General features: G+C 37.7%; 1 protein-coding gene across 2 annotated transcripts in view; it reads right to left on the bottom strand.

The window, feature by feature from the left end:
- LOC121942959 (SR-related and CTD-associated factor 4-like) overlaps positions 1–19,653 on the bottom strand; it is a 28,666-nt gene extending 9,013 nt beyond the window's left edge. For both annotated transcript variants that reach the window (XM_042486278.1, XM_042486280.1), the window contains exons 1-16: positions 19,446–19,653; positions 16,118–16,201; positions 13,810–13,854; positions 13,513–13,674; positions 13,298–13,421; positions 13,015–13,148; positions 12,770–12,916; positions 12,601–12,674; positions 12,398–12,494; positions 12,046–12,129; positions 11,720–11,802; positions 11,222–11,409; positions 8,480–8,580; positions 8,264–8,377; positions 8,002–8,158; positions 7,809–7,903 (exon numbers count right to left, since the gene is read on the bottom strand). In XM_042486278.1, the coding sequence (XP_042342212.1) occupies positions 7,809–7,903; positions 8,002–8,158; positions 8,264–8,377; positions 8,480–8,580; positions 11,222–11,409; positions 11,720–11,802; positions 12,046–12,129; positions 12,398–12,494; positions 12,601–12,674; positions 12,770–12,916; positions 13,015–13,148; positions 13,298–13,421; positions 13,513–13,674; positions 13,810–13,854; positions 16,118–16,201; positions 19,446–19,475 (1,719 nt within the window). In that variant the 5' untranslated portion in view covers positions 19,476–19,653. The remainder of the gene's footprint in view (positions 1–7,808; positions 7,904–8,001; positions 8,159–8,263; positions 8,378–8,479; positions 8,581–11,221; positions 11,410–11,719; positions 11,803–12,045; positions 12,130–12,397; positions 12,495–12,600; positions 12,675–12,769; positions 12,917–13,014; positions 13,149–13,297; positions 13,422–13,512; positions 13,675–13,809; positions 13,855–16,117; positions 16,202–19,445) is intronic.

Raw genomic sequence — 19,653 nt, 5'->3', positions numbered from 1 at the left:
GCTCACAAAAGCCTTGGTTCTCTTCAATTTTGTATAAAGCCACATAGTCGAGCACTTAGCCAGCATAATGCATCCAGCAGGTGTGTCGTACCAAGATGCTGATTAAACAGCAGGATTATTACACTAGTGTGCCTTGGGCTGGTCTCAATGACAGGCCACCATTAAATGTGCAGTTCTATCAAACAATACAATGCCACAGACGCCACAAGTTTTGAGTGAGTGTGCCTTAGGCTTTCTAACCGCAGGACTGTCCACCAGAGCTGTTGCCGGTGAATCTAGTTTCCATTTTACTGCATAAGCCGCCTCCAATGTCATTTCCAAGAACTTGGCAGAACATCCAACCTGTCTCGTAAGCCAGCCCAAAGCCACCGTATCCAGTCCCTCCAGGGTCTGAGACCAGCCACTGAGATGAGCTTCCCTGAGACAGCTGAGAACAACCTGTGCATGAAGTCTTCCACTGTGTAAACCCATTGTTTCATCAGCTGTCAGGTGGCTGGTCTCAGATGATCTTGCAGGTAAACATGCTGGATGTGGAGTTGGACTATGTGGTTATGCATAGTCTGGTGTCATGAGACTGGTGGCATATGCTGCCAAAATCTTGCAAATAACATCAGCTTATGGTAGTGTAATAGTTATTTTAGGGACAAAAAAACCTGGTGAACAGTGCTGTAGTCAACATGCCAATGGAACGCTCTTAAAACTTCTTCCTCGACAACTATGGTATTTCGTTGTGTTATAAAATTGCACATTTTATGGTGGAATTTTCTTAGGACCAGCCAAAGGCACACCTGAGCAATAATCATGCTGTCTACTCTGTATATTTATATGCCACACCAGTCAAGTGGATGGATTATGGATTGATAGATTATGTTGGCAAATCACTAACACAGATTTAAACTAATTTGTATACAGCGTTTAAGAAAAATAGGCATTTTGTGTGAAAACAATTACATCTTTTCTTTCACCTCACGAAAAATAGAAGCAGACACAAGTGTTGAGTTAGAATACTTCCGTTCTGTGTGAACTTATTAAAATTAAGAATCAATCAAACTAAGAAAGTGAGTGACAGCCACACAAAAACATAGTGACTTTGCAATTTCTTGTCATAATTCTGCAGCCGTTTGTTATAAACATCATAAATGTAATTTAGAGTTTTTATATATCTAATTCATTTAAAAGTGGACCGTCCCTTAAAAACTGACTAGAAATAGATTATATGTAATTTTTTTCTTTGATGTTTTGAATATTTAAGTGTTCCATAAACCAGTGACTATTCATAAATCCTTTTTGAAAAATAATATGATGAAAGAAAGTGTGAAGAAGTTAAATGTTCAGGAGCGAAATGTAAGATTAAATTTGACAGTTAGGGAGCACTACTTTATTGACTACTACATTAATGTCCTTAAAGTGCAAGTAAATCTAATTTTCCTTGATTTAATAGTTGTTTTGCGCAGTAAAAGCTTTTTTTTTTTATCTTTAACCTCTTTTTTTTTTTTTTTTTTTAAACCTCATCCACTTCATTCCAAGGACAGGCAACATTTTTTGCTGTATCTGCTTTGCTTCAACATGCCTGTTTACCTGTAGAAGCAATGGCTGATAGTCAAGTGGAATTCCTGTAATGTTGTCTGTTTGGTTATTTATCGGTGAAAAATTGATAAATATGCTGCAAAACATGGAATCAGAAATGCAAACACCCTGGGTCAAATATGTCTAAAGTATGTAAGACATTTAAATTGCCATGCAAAGAAACACTGACCTCATTAAATGGGCTCTGACATCAGACCCAATCATTTGTAAACATTACAGGAGCATTAGAGCCACCAAGTCACTTAGTGATATTTGCCATTTAGTACGAGAATAGGCAATCCAGGCAGTAACATACTGTCTGCAAGAAAAGAAATCATTCACCTGGCCTTGCAGTTAAGAGCAGATTAGACTCTATTAGATTAGACTTTTTTTTTTTTTTTCTTTTTCTTTTTTTTACAAGGCACCTATCTTCTCCTTTCTGCTAACCTAGCAGATGGCTGACAGCAAAACTTCCTCCTTTGAGCGCTGCACACACATTGGCCACATCAGTGGAGGTGTCATTTGACATCTGTAGCAGATACCAAACATGGCATATGGACAGAAGAGCCAGTCAAGGCATTTGCTCCGGATGGGGAGCAAATGTGATGACACTGCAGCTTTTTTGAGAGTTGAGGCACACTGATGTGATCTTGGCACACATGTATGAGTCAAGACACTTGCATGTCTTGACTCATACATGTGTGCCAGATTATGTAGATATACACATAGAAAGCAATAGTGTGTGCACGCTTTGATGCGCATCATACAATGCAGGCTGAGCAAACAATGTCACAAACAAAGCTAAGCTTAGCTTCTTTCAGTGCTCAATTGATTTGGACAGGATGCTATATCCTATAGATAGCAACATGACTGAGAAAAGGGTTTACCTGTAGTTTGCATTGTTATACAAACGTGTTCAAGACGTCCTATAATCCCTGTGGCTAACACAGGCAGATCACAGATGCAAAAGGACAAACCTTTATATGCTGATCTGCACAACTCATCTGGGTGCCATATCTTATATCCAAAAGGGAAATTCACCAAAGGGTTTTGCAGATATTAAAAGTGGTTTGCCTCAGAAAAGCAACTTTTTGAAAGACATGTTTTGAAACCAAAGAAGTCAAACTGGTGCACTTGCTTTAAAATAAAGACATTTTCACCGTCATTATGTGGGATGCCTACATTTTTGTAGTGATTGGACGGTAATAAAAAGGAGGTGGTAATATTTAGAAAACTGACAAGTTCAGTTTTCTGTAAAATCCCATAAAGCAAAGAATATGGGAAATGTTTTTGAAAAAAACAAACAAACAAAAAAAACAGACTTAACAGACAATCACATTCACATTTTCTAGGTTGCCCAAATGCAAAAGGCTATCATGACTATAAACCGAACAGAAAATATGGCAGTTTTTTGCTGGTAAAACATCCACACAAACGTTAAGAAGAGTGACAGCATTTGATGCCCCTTAAATGTCATCCCTAGAGGCGATCTGATAAAATGCAGTTAAATATAGTGACCGGCCAGATGTGGACTACACATATAGAGTAGACGACAAATTTTTTAAAAATGTTTTTGAAAGTGTTTAGCGAAGATTAAGTTTTTATTCATATCTTCAGCTTCCATGTTAAGTTTATATTTTTTGGTATAAAGTGACCATAACATGGCTAGGTGGATACAGATGAAGGCTAAGTATACATTCTGCTGGTGTCGTTATTTTTTTTGCATACATTTCAAATAGCAGAAAACATGCATGTGGTCTAACAACTAAGAAATTTCCTTTTGCTTCAGGTCTCGAAATCCACATATTTAAAAAAAGAGGGCTGGGTTCTGTTTACACAGAAAAAAAGGTGTTCAGACCCACAAAATAGTTATTAAAAACAGATTCATTAACAACTAAACTAAAGCCAGTTTCTTTTAGTTATCTTTAACAATATGACAAGACGAACAAAGAATGAGTGATAGCCAAACAACTGAGTCAAAGGTAAGCATTACAAATGGCTAATTTAGTAATTAAGTATTAAATGAAGAAATCAAGAGAGTGCACCACCGGGTATCTGTGACTGATTTGATACCTATGACTATGCCACGAGTGGTTTTAGTTGTTTTGTACTTTTTAGGATTGTGGAGTTTTTCCCCTAATCATACCATCAATGGCACTCATTCAACCTTTATGTCCAGTGTAAAATGTCTAGTTAACGAAAACTGAAATCTGCTTTATATACATAGACACCAAGTCATGAATGACGACTTAGGGCTTATTTTGCTAGGCAATATCCTTGCCAATAACATATCTAAACAAATTCAAAAGTCAAATCCCCTGTCAAGTTTTCATTAAGAATTGGCGGGTTTTACGCAACATTTCACGATGCTGACGGCTTACCTTGTCTCCACTTGGACACTCTTCATCCCAATCGGGCCTTTATGTCCCACCAGCATCCAACAATCAGATACTCTCGACCTCAAGACGTGAGCAACCTTTCTTGAAAGAGAGGTGTGCAGTCTAGCATGCCTGCTAAGTATGGCAGGTTTGACAGTCCAGCTGGATCATGTTTAACCGGTTTACACATAGTTTATTTTTTCAGCATGTCGTGATTCAAACTTTAAAAAAAAAAAAAATTGCTTAAAAAATTTAAGTTAACTTTTTATGATCTTGGCCAGGTGTAAGCCTGTTGAGTTCACGCGTTTAGCTGTGTGTGTGTACATGTATCTGTCTGTCTGAAGCTAATCTCACAAAAGCCTAATTATATTTTGTGCACATTTATGACTATGCTCAAAAAGCTCTCGTGCTTGCGATAACTACTTTAAAAAAACTATTTTATTGACTACTCTGTTTAATACCATCATTGACTGTTGATTCTACTCCTCTTAACTTGCTGGAGAGAAAAGCAAGTGATCAACAACTGCCATTTACAAAGAAAAAGGCATTTCTGTAAATCAGCTCAGATAACAACAACCCTTACCTAGTCTGTTGCACGTCACATTTTGGCCTTTGTCATGGCTCAAAAACTGGTCTCATTTTGAACTGGAACATCTGCAGATTAATTCTGCACTCCGTGCATTATGATCCACTACAGTTAGACACAATACAAGATGAATGTATTCCTTCCTGTTTCTGTCATCTGCCAGCATGACTGTAAGGGAGCCAGGAGGGACAACTGAGTGAGTTTCAGCTATTTGTTCCACCATTGTCATGTGTACACACTAGACACACAGCCTGCCCTGCACTCCCTGTTCCCCACCCACATGCTACCAGACACACTGGGTGGAAAGCTGCAATCAACTGAGTGCACTTTTCTACATAAAACTTATACATTTGTTGCATTTATTTTGTGCTTTACTTGAGTTATTACAGGCTCAGTTTATATGTTCATGACTTTAGGGTTCACACCCATTGATTCATCTGTTCAACGATTAAAATATTTTTTTGTGTCATTCAACCTGGTGTGTTGTTAGGAAAACATTTTTTGTATTTAGATGTGAAAAAACAGATAACTGTGCCAAACCCTGACATTCTTGGTAATAGAGTTTAGTTATGGAAAACAGAGAAAGGATCACAGAAATGCTTCCCTCTACACATACAACAGTAATTTAAGTTTTTTGCAATTCCCACTTTATTTGAATAAGTTATACTGCACAGTACAAAGTTACTGAGTGAAGATGATAGTGTTTTGAAAGGAAAAAGGGAGAAAGGATGAATAAGCATAGCTGATTTAATGACTAACTGTAGAGGAGCTTATCTGAATTGTGGCAAAGTTGATAAAAATCACCAAATTAGACTTATCTGCTTATTTGATGACTAAAAACATCCCTTTGGATGCAAACAAAGACATGAGTGACATGTCAACAAACCGTCTTATAGAGTAAATAATCTGATATTCATTTTAAACAGAAACATGGAAATTTCTCTTTCATTCATCACTTTAATACAGCACTCAAAATACTCATCACATCCCACATCTGTTGCACACACCTTGACTGAGAAGGTTTTCTAAAAGCACAAAACTTGGGCAGCAAGTTGTAACCTGTTACCATTTACGGGCTGTCTGACCTCATTGAGAAACTTACACATGACAAGCATCAAACTCAGTGTTCAACACCAGGTCGAGACTACACATCGAGACCTCATAGAAGAACGGACTAATAAAAGTTGCTCAAAGCTACATTTTTGTCATGAGCATCGAAGGGCGTCACTTTTTAAGCGATCGAAATGAATTTCTCTGTTGGGTTGGGTCATAGAATGAACACATCTGCTGTCTGCGACAGGCTTAATCTATCCAATTTATACTTCATCATAACGTTTGGGGCTTTGCAAGCAATACTGCATGGGTATATTCTCCAAATACAGTGTTTGTCATCCACAGTAATACTTCAGTTATGTAGATCTGACACTTGGAGCTCATAAGCCCACAAACATTTGCACATTAGCCCTAATACACCAACAGTTAAATTTGTATCCTTTATTGACACCAATTCCACTGTCAGATTTCACTGCAGAATGTTTATTTTCTTGGCCTCTAGATCACAGCCCATTTCATGTAAGCCTTGTGTAAACTAGACCAGATAAATAAATAAATACAGAAAGCCCTAAAGATAACTCACTCACAGTTTAAGTGTAGATGCAATCAGTACTGATCAACGCAGTGGGTTATAGCATCCCTTCTGACTAAGCATTGGCCTTAGTTAAATTCTATCAGAGCATATGCACTCTTGTGGCAAATTGCTTTTTTTGGATGATCGAGCAGTTTAACCATTAGTGTATTTCATCAAAGGCACAACAGGGCATCAGAAATGTTACTGTGGTTACTTATGGACTAACTGACACATTGTCACTCCCAACTCGTACTACTGACGCTTGGTCAGCAGCTCCACACCTTAAACTACGATGCTCAAAGTGTCCCTCTTGCTTCAGTTTTGGTAGCTCATATTACATGCAGTGTCTTTTTGAGTGTTTACAGAAAATGTACAGTGCAACTGTTAAATGCATACAGTCTCTTTCAAAAATAAAATAGGTTTAATTCATTTTTTGGTTTACTGCAGTTGGTTTATTTAGGCATCAGAAGTAAATAGTTAGTTTGAGACAAAAGATTATGATTCCGTTTAAAATAAGTGTGTTTGTTCCTAGCATAATGTAACACGGAACTGCAGAAGGAGCATCTGGTCTAGGAGAGTGTACTGCAGGCGGCGATGAAACAGCTGTATAAGAGAAGTGGGGGGGCACTGGAGCAGTATCAGGTCAGCTAAGAGCAGTCACAGTGGTGATGGCAGTGGAGGGACCAGCAGTCGCCCAAGGGCCACAAAGGTCATGTGATTTTTTCTCAAAACCAATTTACAGTGAACCACATCCCAGCATCGTTCAATAAGAACTTACATGGTGAAAAGTCTCTTGAATTGTTTCACCCTACAGGTTACAAGGGACAGCAGCTGGTCACCAAAATCATGTGACATACTACATTACGTTTTTAAGGTAACTCAATGTTGACTTCTTGTTTCACATAGGAAAAGTCCTGTGTTTGTTTGACGCATCAACCACCCCTCCCTCCCACCCTATGCAGACTTTTTTGCTCTTAATACTACCTCTGTTGCTTGGAGCATTAAAAATTGCGCGGCCAGCTGCGTTTTATTCAGAGTCTTAAGGGTGTCTCAGTGCATCGGTATCTGACACTGAGGGCCACTGACCAAGCGTCAGTATGTAACAAGGTGGAACTGAGAACTAGTTGACCTAATATAGACTGAGCACTCATTTACAGTATGACCATGATTTCACTGAACTTGGCATAACATGTCCCCTTACACAATTTTAAACACTTGTGGGCAAATAAGGACAAGATATTTCCCTTGGCCCATTGTAAGAGTCCTGATGAAAGTTCTCAGAAGAAAGCCTTAGAAACATGTCATGTGTATACCTTCATTTGCAGGGTATTTCTCACTCAATGGGATAGTCTGTAAACACAGTATTTCTAAAATTGTACAGTATGAAACGATCACATTATTTCTGATTTGATTTAGAGGATTGAGTCATTGACTTGGGTAATTAATTTAAATCTTCATTTTTTGTAGATAAGATAAGATAAGAGGTAGGTTCAGATAAGCTCCACTACTAATGTAACAATAATTTATTTTCCTTACAGCCTCCACAAGAAAGACTGTGAAGTAAGCCTCTGACACCAAGGCCATTAAACCAATGAAATATCAGCACTTGTAATATCAAAAAGAAGGTGTTTAAAGACTCGATTAACATTACCTGAATGTGAGCAGTGACAGTTCCATCTGCCGGTACGCTTTGCAGAGCTCCATTCACAGCTGCCTGCTTATTGATGTCCTTGCCATGATTCCACTCTGCAAAATGGAAAATTCAATGGCATTGTTAGGCAAATCTTTTAATAGCCTGCAGACAACGAATCTTGGCCATGCTGAAGGCATAGGTGAGTGTTTACCTGGATTAAGTGTCTCTGCGTCCAGCAAACCCCCTTCTCGATAGCTCTCCAACTCCTCAACTTTGACTTTGCTCCATGGGATGTAGGTAACTCCCCGCTCCACATCCCAGAACTTTTTGTGCGCTGATTTTATACCTTTGTTCAGAGCCCAAGCAATCTAGGCAAAAATGACATTAGCTATGATCAAGTTAACAATCACCACGACAACAAGTCACAAAACTGACATAAAACATAAAATTTAAAAAATCAGTGTACAATGTACCTTAACAGGTCTCTGATTAACTTTGTATGACCCCCTACTGAGTTTGTTCAAGGCTGTGTAGGCATCTTGTCTGTGAACCATAACAATATAGGCACAACCCCTCGGAGGAATCATCTGGACATAGAGAAGGCAAAGGCAATGGTTAAATACTTGATAAAATTATCTTAAGAACATAGAGTATTTCAAGTATCTATGACATCAATTGTCAAAACTTACATTGATGGATTCAATTTGGCCAAACTCTTCCAAAAGTGACATCACATCGGACTGCTGAGTTTTCTTGTCTAGCTGTCCAACCCAGAGTGTAGTGCTACAAACTACAAGCAAACATGGATTAGAAATTGCTTGGAACATGCAACAGCTTTAGGCTGTGTTTAACTTCACTATCTGTTAAATGTGAATGCTCGTTACTCTGCTTTTTTTTATTTTAAATTTTGCTGGTATGAGTTGAAAAATATTTGCAGTTCTACTGTAAAGGTTATTACTCAGATACACCTGGGCAACATGAAAGCACTCAATGGTGGACTAATTTGGTTGCCCAGGACTCTTAGGTGTTGGTTATACAGTTTTGCTCAGAAATTAGAGACTATTACAAATCTGGCTGCACCAGCTGCCCTGTATTGAAAAAAACAAACAAAAAAAAAAAACAACATATCCCTTGCCCTCAGCATGCGACCTTGTGCCTCAGTGAATGAGACTGCTATTATTGTTCAACTCATATACTTCAGCAAAATTAAACTGTGTGGAATAAAACAAAACTACTAATTGCCACCTTAGAATTAAAATAATCTATCTGCGTTTTGAGCGGTTTTGAGATATTAAGCTTGAAAGTTTCACATTCCAAATGGCAATAATTATATGAAAAGTGTGTCTATGTGTTTATCTCTATGTTTTGCATACACATACTGTAATGTCCAGATGATTGTTGCATAATGGACACAGCCTTTGTATGAGAGGACAGCTGATTCTGAGAAGTGGACTTCCAGACAGAGTTACTCTGAAGGGCCTAAAATGCTTGATCAATTATTGGCGAGTATGTGAGTTTATGCACTGCTCCAATAAAAGAGATTTATTACTGAACATAACAGTAGTTTCACAGCTGGAGAAAACTACAGTTTCCCAAGAAATCAATTCTTCTTCGCTGTTTTAAAACAGTAGCAAGCACAGCAAGTTGCCCTGTGCGGCCATTAGTAATTACCATTTTTCATGGCAAACTGATTTCCAGTATATAGTGTAACATCAGCCACTAGCAAAATGAAAAGAAGTTTGGCAATATTTACACTGAATAGTCCTACCATTAAACAAGCAATGTGTAAAGTAAGCAAGGCTTTAGCTTTAGGAGTGGAACTAGTGTTGCCAATTTAAACATCTTACTAAGCCATGCCATATAACAATGATAGCAATAATTTCACATCCAAACAGGATTAGTAGTACACAACTATTAAACAGTTTTTTTACGCAGTGGTATTGGATCAGTACTCGGTATCAGCAGCTGGGAAAGTTCAGGTATTGGAATCAGTATTGGGAAGGGAAGAATGGTATCAAAACATTTCAACTTTTAGGTAACCACAAAACTGAGGAATTTCACTATTGGTTGCAGCAGTATAAGTTAGAACAACACAATCTTCTGCTACTGTTACTCAAGATTTTGCCATAACCAATAAAAAATGTCCATAGTAATAAAAAACTTTCATAACACTGGTGTAACTGCATCATGCACAAAAAGTAGTGTTAAATCTCACACTGAAGTACTTCTTAGAAGAATGAGTATGCTTACAGTTAACCCTCACCGTTTTTTCCACTTTCCTTGTAAATGCTCTGAAGTTTAACATGTCTGTGCCATGCTTGAAAAGGAACCATTTCTGTTTAAACGTAGATTATAACTGTTTCTGTTAAGACATTCACAAAGTTTTTGTATTTATGAATACGTGAACACATAAAACAAATTCAGTGTGCTTTCTGATGCACAAAGAAATAAAATCAATTCAATAAAGCACAAAAAATATATCAAGAAAAATGTGGTGAAATTCCCTGACGGTAAGTGATATCATTCAAATTTTAATTATTGATAACCGTGCTTTGAAATCACTAAAAAAGAAAACTGTCAGCGGCATCCCAAATTAACACCCGCCGAGCACCAAATGTGGTAAAAATCTCTGAATGTTATTCGCCACACTGGTGGGTAAATATTTGTGCCAGAACAGTCACGTATTGAACTCTGCTGAGAGTCACCGGTGCGTTTTTAGGGGTGCACGGCTCTGCTGCTCTGTGCAGCTGCTCCTGTGCTTTCTCTGCGTCACTCGCACTTACACACATCTGCGCCCTAGACAGATACACTGCATCACAGCTAACCAGAGGGAACTCATTTACACATAGAGGCTGTGGTGATGAGATGTTCATAATATTTAATACTTTTACTTCAGATTTTGCTCTGGCCTCTTCTCAAAGTTTGCATATTATCTCAATTAAATGTACTGAAATAAATGTACATGTGAGACAAAAAAAGGGATTTAGTATTATGGCTTGTAAAAAATATGCTTGGCTGGTAGATTTTTTCCTACCAGCCAAAAGTTAGCAGCAACAATCTCATACAGATGCAGAAACACTGAATGTGCAGCCCCCCTCCCAATCAAAGTTTTCAACTCTAAAAATGTAAGCAATTTTAAGACATCACTTTAGGTTCTGGTAGCACTGACTGGCACTCGTCTTTATAGCCTCAACAATTGACTATTTACTCAACACACTGATGATAATTGTGTGTTGTAGCTCACTGTATATACACAGCAGTGATATTTCCAACTATTCTAGTTATTACTTGTAAAATCTAAGTGGTTCCTCTCTACAGGGTTAGCTAGATATTGTTGCTGTAACTTGCAAGTAGGCGTGATTCCAGGAGTTATGTGTAGTAGTATGTATCATAAATGACTTTCACAGTTTAGTTTCTGCTGTAGCACTTACCACTGAGTGTCTGGCTCTTCATGCTGGGAAGACCTTTCTGTCTGCGCTCTCTGTCTTTCTCTCTTTCATTCCTGTCCTGAGAACGAGAGCGAGATCTCCAGCGACGTTCTTTGGAGCGAGAACGAGAGCGCCGATGCCTTGACCTTCTTGAACGAGACGAAGATCTTGATCTTCTTCTCCTTGGAGATCTGAAACACAAAGCATTGAACCAGCTGAAATATGATGACACCAAATAATACAATTCCTAAGAGGGGGAGTTAGCGATTCACCATTTTCAATTACCAGTACTCTGCACTTTCTCAAGTGTAATTTAACCAGATGCATTGAATACTGCAGTAGATTATAAAAGGATTTCTTAACCCACTGAAACACCAAAAGTAGTTACAAAATAGGCTTTGGCAAGTGTAACGTGTACCCCAATAAAACCTATGACTAACCTCTAACTGAAGTCCACCACACCACACCACACAGTTATCGGTGATGAGCACAGTCTCTTACCTTGAACCAGATCTGGACCTTGATCTCCTGCTATAGCCTCTGTGTCTGCCCTCGTGCCTAGATGAGTCTTCTCTTGAATTCCCCTATTAGACAATGATAACATGGTACTTTTATTTGTCCAAAATTAATGACCTGAGGGTTCCAGGTACCAATTTAAAAGTTTACACCACAGGCCTTAAATTAAAATGTGGCATGATAACATTTATTACTAATGAGAACAATTTACTTACAGAGAAGATTGACATTCAAATGCAATTAAACTCTTTTTCTTAGTCTCACAACAGAGACATTTTAAAGTTTAAACTAAAGTGGGTCTGAAGGCTTACCCGTGATCTTGAATAAGCCTCATCTATGGAACGGTATCCATCGAGCATCATGTGATGTTCATCATGACTCATCCCTTCACCATGCTGAGGGATGACAAAGAGACAGACACAGGACAGAGTAAAAAACATAGATACAGGGGCATTGACCACAGTCATTTTGACTGCAGCATGCAGAGCCATAAATTTGATAATTTACATAATAAAAACAAAAATTTAAAACATGTTATTCTAACATGAAAAGAGAAACATCATTTGCTTCAAACAATTTGTGGAGAGCATGCTGGCATCATACTAGAGAAGTGCTATATTTCACATAGTTAAGTACGTATTTAATGCAGTTACAACTGGATACCTCTGTACAGCCAGACTGTCCCATCATATGTGGATGAACACTCTCTGTGTAGGGCATCTGACCAGGAAACTGGTTAAACACATTTTCAGGAATGCCTCTGTCATGACAAAATATACACTTATAGTGAGTCTGGGTATTACAAACCTACAACGATTATAAAACACATCATATGTGTCAACATAAATACAGTTTATGAAACTCACAGCGACTGGCCACTGCCATCTTTTGCCATTATATCATCTGGTTCATCGTCATAGTCAAATCGGTCAAGGAGTTTCTGAGGAAATAGCAAATTGCAGTTAAGGAAATGGGCAAAGTAAGTTTGTATATGATCAAAGCAGTTTATGTTGTGAGACTGAACTATGCCATTACCTCAGCTAAAGAGCTTTTCTTTTCAGTATGTGAGCTGTACGGGTTGAGCTGGGTGGCAGGCATCTGGGGTGGGGTTGTTATGTTGTTTGTGATGGTGGCTGCCAGGGTCTTATCTGCCTGCTGGAAGTTATGGAGCATCCTCTGCAGCTGGAGGAGGGAGAGGAAGGGACCATTCAGAATTTAAAGATTTCATTAGTCACAATGATCTAGTAATGATGGAATGCTTTCACCTATTTCTTGTTTACCTCCTGACCATGAGGGGACTGAAAAAGCTGTGCCACAGCAGCTAAGGCATCAGGTGTGGGTAGCTGAGGCACAGCAGGCACGACTGGGGCAGTGGTGACGGGAGGCTGTGTCTCTGGCTGAGGGTCAGCGGGAACTGTTCAGATTCAGGAAAATAAGTGTCATCTTACATCGTGTGCAGTTCATCAAACAGTTGACAAATTACAACCTCACATTCCTTTCCTTCTAGTCAGCATACCAGCGCATTCAAACAGTGTCCAATAAGAATTATATTTATTTCTCTACCTTCCAGTGCTTGGGCAGGTAGGTCTACAATGGCTCCATTGGCCATATCCATCAGAGGCTGAATGATGCTCATGTCAAACACACCATTCTTCTGCCACAGGTTCAGGACACGGATAATTTTGCTCTGAAAAAGAATAAAGGCAATCCAACCCTTGAGATATTTTTTATCATTTACCGCGACTAAATAAAATGCCAAGAGGACAAACATCGACTACCTTATCATCCTCTGGGCAGCGGTAAAGGTTTTGAAAGGTATCTGTGAAATTCTTCAAGAATCTGGGTCCAAATACATCCTTGTCAACACCAAACTGATGCCGTGACTGTCGAACAATGGAATCCACCACATATAAACCAGGGACCTTTAATTCTGGCTTGCACTGTCAGGAACACACAAAAACAAAACAAAATAGAAAATTATTTTCTTATTGTCTCATTACAAATTGCACTTTTAAAGCACACTTTGTCCTCCAGTGTTGAATATAATGTATAGTAAGGGGCTCTGTAGCACATACCTTCTTGATGAACTTTTCAACAATCTGGACAACATGTTTGTAAAGCTAATAGAAGACAGAAAAAATATATCAGTCACAGCATAGAAAATTATACTTCACTCATGCAAAGTATAATCATGGAGGAATATTTCCTACACGATTTTTTGGGCATATAAACATCACATTAACTGGCATCAAATGAAAGATTAACCTGCTATCTGGTGGTGATGCTTTTCATATGACACTGAATTTCTGTGTTCTTTAAAATGTCTCAGTTAGTACCCATTAAGACCACACAAACATCATATTTAACTAGTCATGATCAGCTCATTGATGCCCTTGGAAATATAAATCCCAAAAAAGGGACTGGGTTGACAATATTGTAAAAGACTGATTCAAAATTTGGATTTTTACAACATTTAATTACCCCCTTTAGCCTGAAATGAAGAAATATTTGCATTATAACATTGTAACCATGAAAAATAGAGCTTTTTAAAGTTTTTGCCATTGCCTGGTCCAAAATGTCTGCAAAAACTATTAGCACATAATTTTAAATATCTCTACTAAAATGTTCAATATATACAAATACGCTATTTTCACTCAAATATACAGAAGATAAGTATACCCATCTCCCACAATCCCCTAATGTCCACTAGCAAGCATAATTGTTGGACTGGAGGAGCTCTGTTTAGCTGTTGCTCACTCACTGATTGTAGTGAGTGAATGTAGTCATTTCAGTAGCTACTTTGGTTGCCACATCTCTGTCTGTTGAAGCCACAGATTTATGGGTACCCCCTGGTACAAATAATTGCATTCAGCAATCAACACTACAGGAGGTGAATCATTTAAATGAAAATTAGAATTTGTCAGTACAGTTTTCCCTGGGGTAAGGCTTGTCAGTCTACAGAAAAACTTTTTAATTTTGCATGATAATCATTAAAGATAATCATTAAAGCAACATCAGAAAAATCTCATTGTTCCATTTGCGACATATGACAAAACCCAGAGCACAATGCTCTGGGTATAATGTGGGGATGTGCCGATTAAGTTTTTTCACCCTGGATCCCAATCCAAGTTTGAAAATTTGAAATTGAAATTTGATATTAACAAATACTTGTTTTTACCTGGATAATACAGCAATGCAATACAAGGAAAAATTCTGCATGCAAACTGTTTTAACAGTTTTTTTATTTCATATTTATTTTTTAAGTAAACAAACTAAATGTGTTTCATATGGCTCTTATCAAAATTCCACTTAGTGCATCATTTGATTTGTTTGTTTAAATAAAATAACCAAGTAAAAAAAAACAACAACTGTGTCTTCAGAACTTGCTCTAAAATCCACTTAGTGTAGTATTACAATAAAAGTACAGAACACTATAAATGATGATATATAACAATTCAATTTCAAAGTAGTATTAGAGCTTAAGTTCAACATTCCAAATCCCAACAGTCCCAAAAATCACCCACAATTCCACTTATTATAGCATCACAGCAAAAAAATCAATTCAATCAATTCACCTTAAAGTCCATGTAAAGTGATAATTAAAATGTGTTCTGAGTTCGTCACATCACAGAAAGATGTGTTATTAAACACCTGACCAAATTTGAATGACCAAAAAATTTGCCAAGTATGTAAAAGGTCTCAAAATCATGAAAAAGTGCACAGTATTCTCTGACCTGAAATGCTGGGGGCGTGTCTGCTGGAGGAGCAGAGGCCACGCCCAATCACGGGACTATGCTAATGATGCTCACCATTTCTATACTGCTACATTGTCAGGGGGCGGGGTTATGCTGAGTATAGCTCCATTGCATCATCGAGCTATGGTTTTAGGCCCACCCAAAAAATCTTAAAACAGGAAAATGGTGAAAAAACAGTCAACTGTCTAACTCCATAATTCAGTACTATATAGTAAAGGGTCGTTGTAACATGTTTTCAACAATCAGTTTCCAACATTTAGAATGTGAATGTTTAAAAAGTGACGTAGCAGCTTACACTGAATATGAAAAAAAATGTTTCTACTTTTTGGAGTAGCAGCATTACAATAAAACCTCAATACCTGCCACTAATTGTTTCTCTCAATTTATGACACCTGTGTGACAGTGGATGTATACATGGGATCGAGTGGGGCGCTCGCTCAAAATAACTAATCCTGATCAATTAAGAAATGCACTGATCAGGCCCAATACCTATCCTTCCAATCTGATCAAGACATCCCTAGTAAAATGAATGCGTTTCACTCTGAAACAACTAAATCAAAAAGTCTAGTAGGCCACCACTTGCATTAGCCACTCAGTGACAATAAAACTGATAAAATATTCACTTTACCTTGATAGCTTTGATGGCTGATTTTGTTACAGACATCATTTTAGCACGGGATATTGGAGGCTTCACGTCAATCATGGAGAACAGCTAAATGGTAATCAAAAACAGAAATACATCAGTACATTTTAATTAAAAAGAAAATACTAGCATATATTAACACTGGAAAGCATACATTGTCCTGCTTTATATAATAATACACAACACAGACACCACTAAATTACAGTAACATACAGCCATTTCCCTTTAGTGGGCCAAAGAAAATTCAGGAACAAACTCTCAATATAATTAAGAAAATAGATAGTTTAAACAATGTTTTTAAACATGCTAAAGCACTGCAAGTGTTTATACACCTACACATCTAAAGACTGCTTGCCATGGAGTGCACATATAGATCACATTTGTAGTACGGTACAATGCCTTCATTTTCATATTAGACTGAGGTCATTAGGAGCAAACAAAGATCCTGTTATTATTTTGTCAATCTATAATACAGAGTGTTATGCAGTATGGAATCAGTGCATGTTACAGTTTTCTTTCTGTTCAGCTTAAAGCTACACTGTTGCATATTTGCTCAAAAATTGTGGGTCAAGCGTTTGTTTCCAAACTGCATATACCAAAAGAGTGTTGTCCCTGGCTGTTAATTAGGCATCTAACCCTTCTCAAACATTATTGAAAGAATATCAGCTTTTGCTATCACACAGAAGATTTAGTGTCCCACAGGTTCGAGGAACTCATTTGTTCCTCAGTCTGTGAACGTATTAAATCAGAATATGGCCCAAGTATGGGCTAACAGCCTGGGTCGAACACTGGGGTAATGCGTAATATGTTGCACTGCATCCTCCACTTTTCATGGTGTTTGATGTGATTTGTAGTGTTTCTTGTATGATTCTCTTGTTTAGTTAATTCTTGTTATGTTTTTTGTATTTAAGTGCATTTATGTGAAACAGTCAATGTCTTGGGACGCAAGACAAATTATACAATTTTTTCTTTTCTGACAATAAAGTGAAATTAGATCAAAAATCGAATACAGACTGTATCCATTCTCACAAAACCTGGGTTATATCAACATGCTATCTGTGCAGACCGAATACCTTTCCAGAAATCCTGTTCTTAATTTAGGTTGTGATAAGTTAACAAATTACACTCTACAACCATATTCAAGCATCTGGGATTGAGAAAAATGTATTTCTGTCTAAGAAAGTTGCTCTTAGACAATGTTTATTGATTACCTGAGGCTCAATTACAAAAAAATGCAGATGCGTGAGCCAATGTTGGCCTTTACTATAGCTTAGATCTAAAACAAAAAATCAAGCACTTAATTTCAACATAAATGCGCAAGAAACAGAAAAATGAATGATCACTTATGTTGATTACTGTGACCAATTTTCTGATCAAACAGGTTTAACACGTGCAATGCCTTGATTTATACATGGGAAAGCATCGAAATACCTTTTGTAAGCAACACGCAGTTTCAAAAAAAAATTAATAGAAGGCTAAGAATTATGTCCCACCATCGACGACACACATATTGAAAGCAAAGCAAGACAACAACAGTAAAATAATACATGCTTAAGTCATGTTGGTCTATTGTGCGTTAATAACATTAGGTTCGCGTAAACTTCCTCAAAAGAGGTAACATTAGATGGCAGCAGTGCAAACAATACTTGGTGACTCAAAGGTAATGTCAACGGCTTAATTTTTAAGACTAAAAACAAGACAAGGGATATAAGGTTACATAAGCTATTATTATGTTAACCATCAAAATCAGTAATACTTTATCTATCCTTGGGGGGAAATTGTGGTTTGTTACAGTAGCTCTGATGCAAAGCAAGGAGAATTATAAAAAAGTAGGAATAATTACCAGCACAAATTATTTAAAAATATAAACTATAAAGATGAAATACAGCAATAATAAAAACAATTAGCACTAGTACATGTATATTGAAAACTTATTAATATGTATAATGTGCTAAGTGTGTAAAGTGTTTAAAATACAAAATAGAAATACAGTGATAATAAAAAACAATTAGCACTAGTATGTAAACATTTAAAATTATAAATATGTATACCGTGCTGAGGGTGTAAAGTGTGAAAAAATATAAAACGACGTGCCTTACGCTACAACACAATGCATAACACCAACATGTAAAGCTATAAACATAAAATATGTGTATGATGCTAAAATGTACAACAGATACATAAGTAAGAATAAGTATACAACATATACAATATGTGTAACATGTTAAATATAGCCTACATTCAAGAGTTGAAAGAATATCGCACTTTGAATTATTGCAAAGAGGACTGCTGTAGCAGAATTGTTTCACCAATTCTTGTAGTTAACACAATGTATGATAATTATTGCACCTTTGAAAAAAGTTAGATGCTAAATTCACAGGCCCAGAGCTCTTTAAGAGATTGTTTATTTTTAATTTTTTATTCTAGTACATTACACTGGCCTAGCAAGATTAGGGTGGCGTTACAAACGTTGAACTCGATTTAAGATAGGCCCGTTAGCACGCGTCAACAGTGCCTAAGCAGCGGTTGTCAGGCGCGTCTCAGCTGCGTGTCAACTGATGCACATCCAGAGAAACAGTGGCTGGTCGTTTTCTATTACGCGTGTCGCGCGCGTTTGTCAGCAGAAATAGACACTGAAAATGGTGTTTAATAATTAGATTGAACTTATACCACTTTTTACTGCAGCTTAAACGTCTCTCTCGCTGTCACAGAAATGAGGAAATACAACAACGTCTGTTTTACCCCAACTCCCCCCCTTCTCTTTTAAAAACAAAAGCCCTCTGACAGCGTCTATGTGGACAGAATCCCATCAGTTGCTGATACAAGGCATTTTATTTTGAAACATTTACAGGACCGACGGTGTTGACGGCAATGCGGGGGCTTGCACTGATACACAGATGAGTGGAATTTGTACTGACAAATATGACAATACACAACTCATATCTGCGCGCAGCGACGTAGCGGCGACGTTGAAAAAACGCCGCATGTGCGTACATCCATGGTATGACCACAAACATGAAACACGCTGCAGCTTGGCGAGGCTGAAGTCACGCACTGCTGACGCGCGCTGTGTGAAACGGGCCTAATGGCTAACAAATCCAGTCAAGCCATGTTTAAGTTTTAACTGATCACATTCAACTAGGCGAACAGTTTCACTCAAAATAAACCAATCCGGCCGTTTTAGATGTATATATTTACGATGAACTCGGCTATCAAACAAATTTGCCAGCGTTGGCGTGAGGCAACAGACACTAGTTAGCATTAGCCTTCGGGTTTAGCTCGAACGTTAGGTTGAAACACAAGCAAACTTTACCTCCATGTTGAACGCGTTCACTGCATCCATGATGATTTGTTATGTTGAAAATCGGTTGACGAACGTTCCTCTTTTATTACTCTATCAAATCATAACCACTTGCAGTTATATTACGCTAGCTAACAACATAAACAGTGACGTTGAAAGACTATTTTGATCCTGATATGTTCACATTGCTTGTGAAAGCTGTGCTAGGGAAAGCTACTAG

Source organism: Plectropomus leopardus, chromosome 5 (genome assembly GCF_008729295.1).
Source record: "Plectropomus leopardus isolate mb chromosome 5, YSFRI_Pleo_2.0, whole genome shotgun sequence".
NCBI lineage: Eukaryota > Metazoa > Chordata > Actinopteri > Perciformes > Serranidae > Plectropomus > Plectropomus leopardus.
This window is presented reverse-complemented; position numbering and strand designations above follow the sequence as displayed.